Below are 15117 nucleotides of genomic sequence, written 5' to 3'. Positions count from 1 at the left end.
AACAAGACGAAAAGACAACCCTCAGAATCGGAAAAATATTTGCAAATAAATCAACGGACAAAGGATTAATCTCCAAAATATATAAACAGCTCATGCAGCTCAATATTAAAGAAACACACAACCCAATCCAAAAGTGGGCAGAAGGCCTAGATAGACATTTCTCCAAAGAAGACATACAGATGGCCAAGAAGCACATGAAAAGCTGCTCAACATCACTAATTATTAGAGAAATGCAAATCAACACTACAATGATGTATCACCTCACACCAGTTAGAATGGGCATCATCAGAAAATCTACAAACAACAAATGCTGGAGAGGGTGTGGAGAAAAGCAAACCCTCTTGCACTGTTGGTGGGAATGTAAATTGATACAGCCACTATGGAGAACAGTATGGAGGTTCCTTAAAAAACTGATTTAGAATTACCATATGACCTAGCAATCCCACTACTGGGCACACACCCAGAGAAAACCATAATTCGAAAAGACACATGCACCCCAATGTTCATTGCAGCACTATTTACAATAGCCAGTCATGGAAGCAACCTAAATGCCCATCAACAGACGAATGGATAAAGAAGTTGTGGTACATATATACAATAGACTATTACTCAGCCATAAAAATGAACAAAATTGGGTCATTTGTTGAGATGTGGATGTATCTAGAGACTGTCATACAGGGTGAAGTAAGTCAGAAAGAGAACAACAAATATCGTATATTAACTCATGTATGTGGAACCTGGAAAAAAGGTTCAGATGAACCAGTTTGCAGGGCAGAAGTTGAGACACAGATGTAGAGAACAAACGTATGGACACCAAGGGGGGAAAGCTGCATGGGGTGGGGGTGGGGGTGTGATGAATTGGGCGATTGGGATTGACATGTATACACTGATGTGTATAAAAGTGATGACTAATAAGAACCTGCTGTATAAAAAAATAAATAATAATATTCAAAAAAACCCCAAAAACAAAACAAAAATTAATTAATTAATTAAAAATAAAAAAAGAAAGGTCATCCCTTCTCCTTAGACTGTTGTTTAGCAATTACTATGAAATACGAAAGACATACAGAGATGTATGTTTTAAGTTCTATGAATTAAAACTACATATATAGTATTTATGTATACATTTTTATATATTCTAAATACATGGAACTGTATATATTTAAAAATGATTAAAATGGGAAATTTCATTTTACATAGTTTTTTTACCACAATTTAAAAAAATATACACATACACACACGAACACACATAATACTCTATATACATACATACAAGTACTTATACATTTTTATTTATTTCCTTAAAATTTGAGGCTCCGTTTGCTGGCTGATGCCCAGAGTCCAATTAAAGAATAACTCAAAACCCTACCAACAACTGGTTTGAATCCTTAAAAAATATAACATACATAATTCCTCAATAATCAACGAACTCCCCTACCCTCAATCCCGTGCCAGCAGGGGAGAAAACACTCCTAAACACACAGGCAGTGAAAGTGCAATAGTGCAGAAATCTGCGGTGCTGGCTGTGGCCCTAGAGGGAGTCTTCCTGGTCTGTTTTGATCTCCCTTGTTTCTAGCCCTGCTGTGATCAAGAGAATGGCTTCACACAAGGAACAGGAAAGACCTTTTAATAAAAACAAACACCATCTCCTCATGCTGTCAAGGTTACACGTCTAAATGTTTACGAGTTTAGAGGAAGGATATGGAGGGATGTGGAGATGGTTTTCAACTTTCACTCCTGATTTAACAAACAATATTCAGATGGACTTTCGGTGGTACCATACATTCTTTGCAAAAGCTACTGACTTTCTATTAAATCACGAATAGCTCCCAATTCTAATGGAGAAAGAATGCTAAATGTCTTGCTTTAATTTGGGAGTGTCTTTCTTTCCTGGTGCACTAGGGGCTGCTAATTGCTGGTTTTAACACAGTTGAACAGGACACCAACCCTGCAGCCCGACCTCCAGGTTACCTGAGTCACAAGACAATTCTTGAAGGTCAATTCAGGAAACCCCTTCTCTTCCTGAAGTGAAAGTGACAGAAGGAAGAGCTAACATAGATTACCAGCCCCCTATGTCCCAGCATTTTACTCCAGGACATTTCACTTGGTCCTCACAGCAACTGGGTGAAGTTGGTGTTAATATCAGACACTATTTTATAGATAAGGAAGCTGAGGCTCAGAGAGTTGTCCACATTTATATCCATAGTGGGAGGTCCCATCGAGATTTGAACTCTGTTTGCAAATGAAGTTACCGACAACGGATTAGTCTCCAAAATATGCTAACAGCTCATAACAGCTCTATGTCAAAAAAACAAACAACCCAATCAAAAATGGGCAGAAGATCTAAATAGATGTTTCTCCAAAGAAGACATACAGATGGCAAAAAGCACATGGAAAGATGCTCAACATCACTAATTATCAGAGAAATGCAAATAAAAACTACAGTGAGCTATCACCTCACACAGGTCAAAATGACCATCATCAAAAAGTCTTCAAACAGTAAATGCTGGAGAGGGTGTGAAGAAAAGGGAACCCTCTTGCACTGTTGGTGGGAATGTAAATTGGTACAGCCACTATGGAGAACAGTATGGAGGTTCCTTAAAAAACTAAAAATAGTTACTCCTGGGCATATATCAGGAAAAGATGAAAACTCTAATTAGAAAAGATACACGTACCCCAAAGTTCATAGCAGCATTATTTACGATAGCCAAGACATGGAAGCAACCTAACTGTCCACCGGAAGAGGAATGGATAAATAAGATATGTGGTACATATATACAACAGAATACCACTCAACCATAAAAAAGAATGAAATAACGCCACTTGCAGCAACACGGATGGACCTAGAGATTATCATACTGAAGTAAGTCAGAAAGAGAAAGACAAATAACATATTGCTTCCATGTGGAATCTAAATAAATGATGCAAATCAACTTATTTACAAAACAGAGACAGATTCCCAGCCATGGAAAACAAACTTACGGTTACCAAAGGGGAAAGGGAAGGGGGAGGGATCAATTAGGAGTTTGGGATGAACATACACGCACTACTCTACATAAAACAGATAACCAACAAGGACCTACTGTATAGCACAGGGAACTCTACTCAATATTCTGTGATAACCTATATGAGAAAAGAATCTAAAAAAGAATGAATATCTGTATACGTATAACAATCACTTTACTGTACACCTGAAACTAACACAACATTGTAAATCAACTATACTCCAATTAAAAAAAAAAATGTGGACTCAATTCTGAATGACCCCTTTAACTATAATACATTACTTCTTCCATCAAGCGTCCATTTGTCACAGGGCACGTCCCTCACCTTCTCTGAACTCCTATCTCTGCATTTAAGATACAGAGTTGAGCTCACACACCCCATGGGATTGGATGAGATATACTTGAAATTATGTACGGAAGAGGGATTTGTTAGCTAATAAAGTGTAAATACAGGTTCGTTTTTTCATCTGCTATTCTGTTTTCCTGGGTGCCTGCAGATATGGAGATATATTGGTCACCTGTAAAGATATAATTGCCAAAAGTAATAATAGAAAAGATAGGTCTTGGGGAGGACTTCTAACTGTTCCTTAAAAGGAAAGGGGGCTGTGATCATCATTAACGGTTGAGAGGAAATGACGCAGAGTAGTGCAAGTTTAAATATATCAGTTCTCACATGATAAACTTCCTCTGAACAATTAGGCCACTGCCTTCTATTCCATATTTAAAAAATTATTATTCTGGGAGATTGGGATTGACATATATACACTAATATGTATAAAACAGATAACTAATAAGGACCTGCTGTATAAAAAAATTTTTTTTTATTCTGAAATAATCAACAGCCACCTCTAGTACCATGAACAAAAGTTGCCTCCTCTTGAATTAGAAGCTACTCTGGTAAAAGAGGTGCAGAATTTTCTCTAGAGAACAATGGCTGCTTCCCTCAATTTTGCAAAGTTCAGCACAGACTCCCGAGTCAGAGGAGCAGCTTGTTTCGCGCTTTAACTAATGGAACCGTCATCAGAAGGCCTCATGCTCTGCGAGTTGTCCGGCCTCACAGTGTCACTGAGGTCAGGTAAACACTATTTCTCTCGAGCTGTTCCTCTTTCCCTTTGGGGTTTTGAGACGATTTCTACTCCCCACACAAAAGCAATCATGCCCTGTGCTCCGACACTATTTCCAATTTCTCCAATGAGCTCAGGTGTCTTTCTCCTGTAACACAAGACTAGGGCGGGGCTGGAGCAGGAACTAAGAGGCCATCAATCCTGCGCTGAATACATTCTTGGTGGAATAGAGTCTGGGATGATAGCAAAAAGCACACAGAAGCCCAGTTTGTGCAGAGAAGCAAAGGCACCAGGGCGTTTTATCCAAAAGCATTTTGTCACTTCTTTTTCTCCTGTGGGGCAGTCTGATACCTAATTGAGCTGTCTAGCATCAAAGGGCTAGTCGTGGGGGGGGAAAACAAAGGGAATTAAAGGGTTTCAAGAAAACCATTATTACTTAAATAAAAATTAAAAACAAAAAAGAAAGAAAAAAAAGAAAAAGAAAACCATTACTTAGTCCACAAAGGCTCACCAACACTGCCTATGCACGTAATTGTGGCAGGAGGGAGGCTGAGCTCTGTTACTGCCTGCAACGATGACTTCAGATTTCCCACACCGTTACAAGACGAGATTGTACATGGTCTTATATTATCGAAAATCGACTCACCAGCGTGAGCGACAGAGCTATCAAGGAGACAGTCCCTGGTGAGGCAGAAGCAGCAATAGCTCTTTTCATAAACTGTCATGTAGCAATAATAGGCCGCGCTGCTGATTCTCTAAGAAGCAATTACGCAGCTCACGTCTAATTTCTGTGTTATAAGAAAAGGGAATGTATGTGGGCAAAGGAGGCAAGAATCCTATCAAATATGACTTTAGACCACATTATTATAAAACTGTTCCCCTTTTCACAGAAGAGCAGACATTTTAACAGCATTATCTCCACAAAAAATGGGAATTCAGGGAAAAAAAATTACGATATTGGTGGAAATGAAAAGGGTTCATTTAAGGGATAGTACACGTTTAAGAAAGCACAACTCAAAAAACATTGCTTCTATTTACTGACCTTTTCACTTTGGATGGTTTCCTTGAAAAAGCCACACTTTGTGAAATCATTCGTTTAAAATCTGCCATTGCGGGGCTTCCCTGGTGGCGCAGTGGTTAAGAATCCGCCTGCCAATGCAGGGGACCCGGGTTCTAGCCCTGGTCCAGGAAGATCCCACATGCCACGGAGCAACTAAGCCCGTGCGCCGCAACTACTGAGCCTGTGTGCCACAACTACTGAAGCCCGCGCGTCTAGAGCTCCTGTTCCACAACAAGAGAAGCCACCGCAATGAGAAGCCCGTGCAACGGGTGCTACCGCAACGACGAGTAGCCCCCGCTCTTCCTAATTAGAGAAAGCCCGTGCGCAGCAACGAAGACCCAACGCAGCCAACAAATAAATAAATATACTAAAAAGAAAGAAACAAACAAAAAAACTGCCATTGCCACTCAGAGTGGGCTGGTTCACGATCAGAGCGGGGCGGTGGTCTGAGGGTTTCCTGACAGTTGTTTGTGTAAAAGGGCCAAGAGCTGCACCAATTCATAAGGGCTGCACCCTCATGACCTAATCACCCTCAACCCAGCAAGGCTTACCTGGGCATCAAGGCCCAGGAAGGAACACAAGATTACCTTGGCCAGCCACCATCTGAGTTGGCTTCCTTCCCCGTGATGAGCCCACTGCAGGGCTGCATCTATATTATGCTCAGCATCTCCAGAGAACAGCTTCTAATCAGGACATCTTTCTTCCTGTAGAACCCAAGCCCCCTGCCCTCCCCACTGCCACATCCTGCCCCACCACCTCTATAAGACAGAACATTAGGGTCTCTCATAAAATGACCTTTGAACACGACACACCTTTTCTGAGCTAACCATCCTAATTCGTTCCTGAAATCCTTCCTCCCACAGTCACCAACTACCCGCAGTGACCCCGTTTGGCACGGATTCTTTGCCCATCGTGGTGCTTCCTCTGGTGGGTCACTCAGGTGCTGCCCGTTTGAGAGGAATCCTCCCCACCCCAACTCCCACTTTTGAGCACAGTAGTGGATTCTGAATGACAGAGCAGGACGATGGCTTCCGTCATTCCACACACACCCCCTCAGCTCTGCCTCTGTCTGGCTGTGGGACATAGGGCAGGTTACTTAACCTCTGTTTGCTTTATTTTCCTTGTATGTAAAACATGGGAAAAGCAACAGTTTCTACCCATCGGGGAAGTGAGGACTAAAGAAGTTAACAAGCACAAAGTGCCCGTATGCCTGGCAGACAAGAAGCCCTCCTTGCCTTAAAGTTATCATCGTGTTCTTCATGATGTAACTCTAGGCTCAAGACTAACAGAATTTGTGAGGGATGAAGGAACCAGAGAAGCCACCAGTTTGAAGCCTGAGCACTCTGGCAACCAGGGACTACCTATGAGGACAAATGCAACAGCCAGAGCTGGAGCCAGCAAATCCAGAATGGAGATGTTTGGGTGGCAGCAAAGATGAACCAAGAAGAGTGAGGTCCCGAGAAGTTCAGATGTTCTGATTGAACCCTCATTACCCAGCTGATACTAGACAATCCAGCAACTCCTCTTCAGCGTATATGCCCAAAAGAACTGGAAGCAGTTTTACACACATGTTCATAGCAGCATTATTTACAATAGCCAAGAAGTGGAAGCAACCCAAGTGGCCACTGACAGATGAATGGATAGCAAAAAAGTGACATAAACATACAATGGACTGCTGTTCAGCGTTAAGAAGGAAAGAAATTCTGACATATGCAATAACATGGGTGAACCTTGAAGACATTATGCTAAGTAAGTGCTATGGACTGAATGTTTGTGTCCCCCCAGATTGGTATGTTGAAGCTTAATTTCCAATGGGATGATATATTAGCATCTGAGGCCTTTGGGAGTGATTAGGTTGATGTCATTAGGAGATGGGGCTCTGGGGTGATTAGGTCATGTGGGTGCACCCCTCATGAATGGGATTAGTGCTCTTATAAAAAGATAACCTAGAGAGATCCCTCCCCACTTCCACCATGTGAGGATACAGTGAGAAGACTCCCATCTATGAAATAAGAAGCAGGCCCTCATCAGACATCGAACCTGCTGATGCCCTGATCTTAGACTTCCTAGCCTCCAAAACTGTGAGGAACAAATTTGTCGTTTATAAGCCACCCAGTACTATGGTATTCCTTATAGCAGCCTGAAAGGACTGAGACAGTGAATAAGCCAGTCAAAAAAGGGACAAACTTTATGGCTTACCGGTATGAGATAGCCAGCAACAGAGGAGGAGAAATGGGGAGTTAGTGTTTAACGGGCACAGAGTTTCGATTTTGCAATTTGAAAAGACCTATGGAGAAGGAGGGTGGTTGCACAACCATGGGAAGCTACTTAACACTAGTGAACTATTCACCTAAAAATGGTAAAGATGGTCAATTTTATGTTATGATGTATTTTACCACAATTCAAAAAATTTTAAAAATATACTAGGCATAGCTCAAGAAAACCATGGTGCAAATGGGCTATAGCAGAAACAGACAAGGAAAATACTGCCCGTGATATCCCACGCCTTATGAAGTTGCTCAAAAGTCTTGCTCCTGTGCAAACCCTGTTGAACCCTGTACTCCAAAACCCCTCTGCGCTGAGTGTAGAGCACAGGCTTGGGGGCAAGGAGCTGGGGCCCCTCAGCAATAGGGCCTCGTCAGGTGGCTTAACCTCTTTAACCTTCGGTTTCTTCATCTGCAGAGCTGTTGTGACAACCCACGTGAAGCTCTCGGCACTCACCTAACAGTTAAGGTGTTATACAGTATACAGTATACAGTTAAGGTATACAGTTAAGGTGCGAGACCCGTCAGGCACCATTATCATTGTGTTGGATCTTACCTGCACATCATACAGGAACTGGAAACGACTCTTTTTACTTGCAGCTTCTCTCACAGCCTGAGCCAGGTCCACCGACCCTTTCCCACCAATCGACCAGTGATAGCAGGGCACTGCATTAAAGGCGCCAGCCCGCTTTGCAAGCTCACACACCAAGTCAATCTCCGCTCGGGTGTCGGTCCTGGTGATGAAAACGTTTGTGGTTTTGCATCTGTATTCATTTAGCGATGTTTTTAAAGAAAGACTAACTGCTTATACAGAACTTTGCTCCCAAACACTGAATATATTTTAAACATCAGAAGTGGTTACACTGTGCTTAAATAAATCAGACCTTAAGAAAAGCATGGGGGAAAAATCCGCTCCAACGTGACTCAAATATTTCAAGTTGTTAAGGGTTTTATTGAGAAAATTCCATAACATATCCCTTTGATCATCCACAGTCTTTCCGTCAGAAATGCTGGGTGGAATTAAGACGAAGAAGAAGAAGAAAAAAAAAAGCCAAAGAAATGGTAACTCACTACATAGATTTCACTTCCCTGATAACATTTGAAAACACTTCTGCTAAAGTAAAACCAATTCAAAGAAAATCAAACAAATAGAATGAGCAGAGTATTTCTCTGTCCTTTTAGATGAAGCAGAGAAAAGGTCAAACATCCTCAAAACACAAATGCAGTTAGTTCACAGGGTGGCCCAGCGATATGACCACATTTAAAGTAGGACACTTGACTCACCTGAAGACATTCAGAGCTACGACAACAGGGACCCCGAAGAGCTGAGCAATCTGAATTTGCTTCTCTAGGTTACAGCAGCCATCTGCCACCAGCTGGAGGTTCTGTAAGAAAACCAGGCCCCCATGTATCACCTCCCATCCAACCTGCCAAACTACACAGGCAGGCCCACTCTGGCAGGTTTTGGGTCTGTCTACACTCACGTTATTGTCCTGGAAGCTATTAAAGAAAGCCATCAATCATTTTTTCCCTCCAAGAAAAGATGGCTGCAGAAGGAGGAGGCTCATTTTCCAAGTAAAGTCTAAAATTATTCTAGATCCAATGGCATATGTGGGTCTTGAGCCAGGCAGCTATTTCTGCTGCAGACTGGTGGCCAGGACGTCAGCAACATGCCCACGCTCTGTGGGCTGGTGGACAAGAAGGCGTAAGGTCCTGGGAGGGTGACCAGCACCGTCCAGCTATTCCCTGCTCAAATCCCTGGCGCCACCTGTAGGAGCTAAGAGGTACTGTTGCCAGTCAATCAAAGTCTATTTACTCACTCAAGTCATAAAGCCAATTGTGTATCTTCCAAAAGTCAGTATCTGCCACATCAAAAGAATACATGGGTATAAGAGGCCTGCTCTGATGGCTGCCCAGCGGGTAGGAACTGGACAGAAAGCCTACACCCATCTTTTCTTAAGATTGGGGAGTTAACCGAATGGATTTTATCCCTCCCCCCACCCATTTCCTCTTGGATTATTAGAAAAGCACTTTTCTAAGAGGCCACTGGCGGAGGACCTATTCCCTGACTGAGATTCAACTGCTAGTCAATGGTTAACTGTATCTGAATAATTCTTCACTCTTACCTCTTCCGTATACTCTTTTTTAAGAGGGACCCCTGCAGTCACCTGAGATAAGAAAAGACAAAAATTAAGAATAATCCTATCAAACTGTTTACTCTGATTAAGATCTGAAAGAAAAACAAATCATGGTCCCTTTGGGGAAGGTTCATTTAAAAAACACATTTTGTGCTTTTAAACCAATAACTGGCAGCCCTGGCTGAACGTGAAGTCTCGTGGGTGCTTTTAAAAATCACTGATGCTTGAGCTCCACCCTGACCAATTAAACCAGGATTGCTGGGAGTGGGACCCAGGATCGGTGATGGTTAAAAACTTCTCAGGCGATTCTAATTTGAGCTAATATTAAGAACTTTCATACTGTTGCCCATTATCCTAGCATAGAAGGGAACTCACAGTATGATTAATACCTGATTTATACAGAGTGCATAATCGTTCTAAATAAATTCTAAGTCATTTAAAAGTAATTGCCGTGAATTTTCCCCTTTCTTTGGCCTAGTTTCTTACAGAAGCCGATGGGGTTGGCAGTTTAAAGATAAGGAAACTGAAGGTGAGAGAAGGCAGGTATCTTGCCCACAGTTACACAGCAAATGAGAGGCAGAACAGGGGCATGAGTATAATAGGGTTCTGAAACCCCAATTTAGTGCCTTTTCACAGTTCCCCATTGTTTTTTTTTTTTTCTTTTTTTTGTCTATAGCCTGCAACTGGTTTCAGTGAGAAACCCCAGACAACATTTTAATTCACTGAGGACGTGGTGACTTGTTCTCCTCTCAGCGAAAGAGGTCTTGAGAATATTAGAAATCCTTTGAAAAGTTACCTCTATGACAGATTGTTTTCTTGAGATTGTGAGGAAACATCATAAGGTATTTTCAGATGGGTTTTTTTTTTCCCAGCATTAGCATAAACTAAAACACACAGTGGACCCTTCAGTTGGAACAACCAAAATGCTGGGTTAAAAAAGGAACATAAAGTACTGCTGAGCATGAACATATGCAAAGTTCTGCAAAATCAAAAATTAGGCAAAATCAAGAAAAATGGGTTGTACGCAAATGCCAGAAAGTAGAGGGGATCAACAAAACCAAAGCTGGTTCTTTAAGACTAACAAAATTGATAATATTCTGGCAAGAGTTTTTTTTTAAAAGGAATGAAAAAAATATTATAACTACACATGCTGTAGACAGAATTAATAGGATACTGGGACAAACTTTATACCAATACTTTTTAAAAGACAGAGAAACTTAGTATGAGTTTTAATATAAAACTCATTTAGGAAAAAGTAGAGAACTTAAACAGTTCTCTACTCATTAAAAAAAATTAAGTTTGTAGTTAAAAACCTACCCCTCACCAATAAGCAACAGGCCCAGGGAGTGTTACAGGTGACTTCTTCCCATCTTTGAATAAATAGATTATTCTAATGTTACAAAATCCCTTAATGAGAATATAAAAGAGAATCAATAAGCAAAATTCAGTTATTCATAAAAAAGATAATGAAAGGTTCATTTAATATTTGTAATATAATTTGCAACATTAATAAAGAGAAAAATCATGTCATCTCAATAGACGAAGAAGATTATTCAACATATAGTATAACAACGTGACAAATAGCAACAGAAGGCAATTTTCTTAACCTGATAAAAAACATATATGAAATATTACAGAAAACATATTTAGCGATGAACTATTAAACGTGTTCTCTTGTTGATAAGGAATAACAGTAGGATGCTGGCTATCAACACTATTTAATACTGCCCTGCAACTAGAAACATATGGTTAGTGATGAAAAAAAAGTATCAAGATTGGAAAGGAAGAAACAGAACTGTCATTATTTTCATGTATGATTGTCCACACAGAACTCTCTAAAGTATTTACAGCTAAATTAGTACAATTAATAAGAGAATTTTTTAAGTTATGGAGATTTAATATAGAGCATGGTGACTATAGGTAAAAATATTGTATTGCATATTTGAAAGTTGCTAAGAGAGTAGATCTGAAAAGTTCTCATTCCAAGGAAACACATTTTTTTTTAAACTATGTATGGTGACAGATGTTAATGACTTATTGTGGTGATCATTTTACAATGTATACAAATACTGAACATTATGTTGTATACCTTGAAACTAATATAATGTTGCATGTCAATTATACCTTAAAAAAATGTAGACAGGTCACTGGATATATATATAAGAATCCAGAAGTAACCTGTGAAACTATTTAAAAATATAAAGCACATGGGAACAGATCGGTAGAAGGATGTAGAAGTCCTTTGGGCAATAAACTGTAAATGTTTATTAAAATATATTTCAAAAGACCTAAATCAGTGAATATCCCAAGTTCCTAGATATAAAACTGATCTGTTGATTTAATGACATTCCAAAAAAACCCCCAAATCCTAGAAAGATTCTTTATGGGACTTTATGATTAGTTCAAAAATACGTATGGAAGTGAAGAGGACTGATAAAGGCCGGGCACCCATGAAGAAAGAGAACTACCAGGGACAGCTTGCACCGCAGACTTAGCGTAGCACACACACAATTATGTGTAAATAGACCAGTGCAACCAAATGAAGGTCCCAGAAACACACCTACACGTGTATGGAGAATTGATTTATCACAAAGGAGCCTTGAAGATCAGAAAGGAGGGACTAATTAAAATAAATAGTGCTAGGCCAGTTGGTTATTAACACAGAAAAAATAAAATTAGGCCTGGTCGTTACACCACACACCAAAAACCAGTAATGAGGGTGATGGTTAATTTTGTGTGTCAGCTTGGGTGATGGGATGCCCAGATATTTGGTCAAACATTATTCTGGGTATTTCGGTGAGGGTGTTTTTGAATGAGAATAACATTTAAATTGATGGACACTGAGTACAGCAGACTGCCCCCCATCACTTCAATCAGTTGAAGGCCTGCTATAACAAAAAGAATCTGTGCAAGAGAACATTTTCCAGCAGATTGCCTTCAGACTGGGACTGGACTACTGGCTCTCCTGAGTCTCCAGCAGTGGCCCACTCAGTAGATTTTTGGACTTGTCAGCCTCCATAATTGTGGGAGCCAATTACTTATAACAAATCTTTTTATAATAAATACACATCCTATTGGTTATGGAGAACCCTCCTTAAGAAACTATGTTTAAAGAACTAATTATAAAAGACACGTCTGAATCCAAATGCATTAGTTCTTCCATTGCACCAAGAATGGTCAGCATTTTGAAAGACAGGATATGACTGGGGCTAAAATGGGCAAGTTCAAGGGTCATAGGATTTTCCACTGCATAAATTATGTAAAAAAACAAGCTGAATAAACATAAGAGGCAGCCGAGGTTATTTGTGTAATGATATCAAAAGGAAGTAGAAATTATAATGGATCAAAAACATTACTATGGAGTTGTTTCAAGTAAGAAGGAATGACACTGAGGTGGATAATACGGAATACAGGATTAAGAAGATCAAGGTTCATGTATTATTCAAGTATCGAAAACATTTCCTTGACGCAGAGTATGCCAGGCATGAGGAATACCCAAATTAATAAGATATAGTCCTTAATCTCAAGGAATTCAGAGTCGAGTGGGGAGATACACACATAGACATTCATAAAGTAATATGATGCAGAAGCACTCCTGGGGTCCAGGAGAGGAACGCTGCACTGCATCTGGCTTCCTGATCCCCCCGTTTATTATCCTCCACCCATAGCTGTGCCTACTAATCTCGAGCCCTGTTACAATCATCACCGGCATGGAAACATGACATTAAGGGGAACTGAAGGATGTACCAAGGATTAAGGTGAGCAGAAAATGAAACCGTTGTAAAACAGAGCACACCCATTAAGATGAACTGAAATAGGATTATAAATCACGTAGTGAGTTTTTATAGGACAGAGATGAGATAGGAGGGTGCAAAAACACTGGACTAGAAGTCCAGAGACCTTGATTCCATGTCTGATTAGTCCCCTAAAAAGATGGAGGATACTAAGCAAGACCCAGAATCCTCCAGCACCTCAGTAATTTTATCTTTGTAAAGACTTGAACCAGACTAATTTCTAAGCCTTTTCCAGTATTAAAGCCCTTTGATTTTATAATTGTCAGGGTGCAAGACAGGGAGGGGGAATTTCAAACTTATCTTATATAGGTAGAGATCGTTCTTTGAAAATGGAAGTCGATACAGCTTCAGAGTCTGAACTCAATTGGTGTTTTGAACAAAATCAGAACTCTTTAGCACTTCTATATTATAATACCTGCTGCGTCAATCTTGCCTTTGATATAACGGTGAAGCTCTAGGCTAAAATGAAGTGCTCAAGCATCTGGTATTAATGAGCCGATTAGGGATTCAGAAGAGGTTTACCCTTCATTCATATTCAGATCTGAATGCCTGACAAAAGTCGAGAATCTGTGTCTCAGACCCAGGCTTGAGATTTGGCTCTCTGCTGGCCTGGTGACATCCCCTGAACACATCAAACCTCAGCTTCCTCATCTGTAAAATGATATAATGTCTGCGTCTCCTAGGACAAAGAATTGCTAAGATGATTAAACAGTGCACATTGTGGTGTTTCATCATGGCAAACTTGTTATTTGTTTATGCTATATAATTAATCATTGTGTGATATCCGCATACACGGTATACCAATTAAGAAATCAGATTTGGCAGTCTGTGTAATATATCAATAGTATAAGTAATAAAGAAACTCTAAATGATTTTATTTCAAAAATGGTTAATCAGTACAACATTTCTTATTTTCCCTTTGGAAATCCCTAAAAATGGAAAAGAAAAAGAAAAAAACAAAAAACTACATCTTTGCTGTGGAAAGGTGAAAACTCCTTTCAGGTGTGTGTGAATTCTATACATGATAAAGTCTTTAAAAATGTTAAAACAGAATTTGTGTTTTCTAAGCAAAGCTCTCTTAGAAATAATCCAGTGCTCTAGCAGAGTTATAAAGTGAAATCACAATAAACAGAAACAGAAGGAAAATAGCGCTAGATGAAATCTGATGAGATGTAGCGTCAGTGAACCAAAAAACTATCCGTACAAACACTGAACAACCTCACCCACAAAAGCCATCACTCTAACCCTTCTGTTCTTCATTCAGGAACCAAAGCCTCTATCCTCCCATTACCACAGGGTTATAAAATGTTGACATAAGTTTCAGTTTAGACTCTTAGAACTAAAGAGTGGTCACATGCTCCTTCCCAAAATATTGCTTAGAAATAACTTTGTGGGTGTTACTAATTACTTGATCGAACTGAACTCTAAGTGCCCCTATAATGGTGATTTGTGAAAAAGGAGATAGTCTAGAAAACTGCAGCTATGAAGCAGGTTTGGATGTTTCAAAGGTTCAATTCTGCTGCCTTCTGTTTTATTCGAAAGGAAGCACGGTGCTTACACTTGGTCCACCTCCGTGCATCTTCAGAGCCCGCACCGTCGCCACCAGCACCACAACACTGGGCACCAAGCCAGAAGCTCTGCACTTGATGTTGAAGAATTTCTCCATGCCAATGTCAGCACCAAAGCCAGCTTCAGTCACTGTGGAGAATCAAGTTTGAAACTTGCTATTATCTTCTAAAAACAACAGTAGGTTTTGACAGTCATTGATGTGGTTCAAATTCAAAGGATGACA

General features: G+C 40.2%; 1 protein-coding gene across 13 annotated transcripts in view; it reads right to left on the bottom strand.

Annotated features, from left to right (window-relative positions):
• Nucleotides 1-15117, bottom strand: part of MTHFD1L (methylenetetrahydrofolate dehydrogenase (NADP+ dependent) 1 like) — a 227690-nt gene that overhangs the window by 95283 nt on the left and 117290 nt on the right. For all 13 annotated transcript variants that reach the window (XR_013830711.1, XM_079938749.1, XM_079938748.1 and 10 more), the window contains 4 exons: nucleotides 14884-15023; nucleotides 9520-9561; nucleotides 8678-8778; nucleotides 7950-8127 (listed from right to left, as the gene is read on the bottom strand). Coding sequence is in view for 12 of the 13 variants with exons in the window: in XM_079938749.1 (XP_079794875.1) it covers nucleotides 7950-8127; nucleotides 8678-8778; nucleotides 9520-9561; nucleotides 14884-15023 (461 nt within the window). In the remaining variant the exon portion in view is untranslated. The remainder of the gene's footprint in view (nucleotides 1-7949; nucleotides 8128-8677; nucleotides 8779-9519; nucleotides 9562-14883; nucleotides 15024-15117) is intronic.

The sequence above is a fragment of the Stenella coeruleoalba genome (assembly GCF_951394435.1).
Source record: "Stenella coeruleoalba genome assembly, chromosome: 12".
Lineage (NCBI taxonomy): Eukaryota > Metazoa > Chordata > Mammalia > Artiodactyla > Delphinidae > Stenella > Stenella coeruleoalba.
The sequence above is the reverse complement of the archived record's forward strand: the minus strand, read 5'-3'. Positions and strand labels throughout refer to the sequence as shown.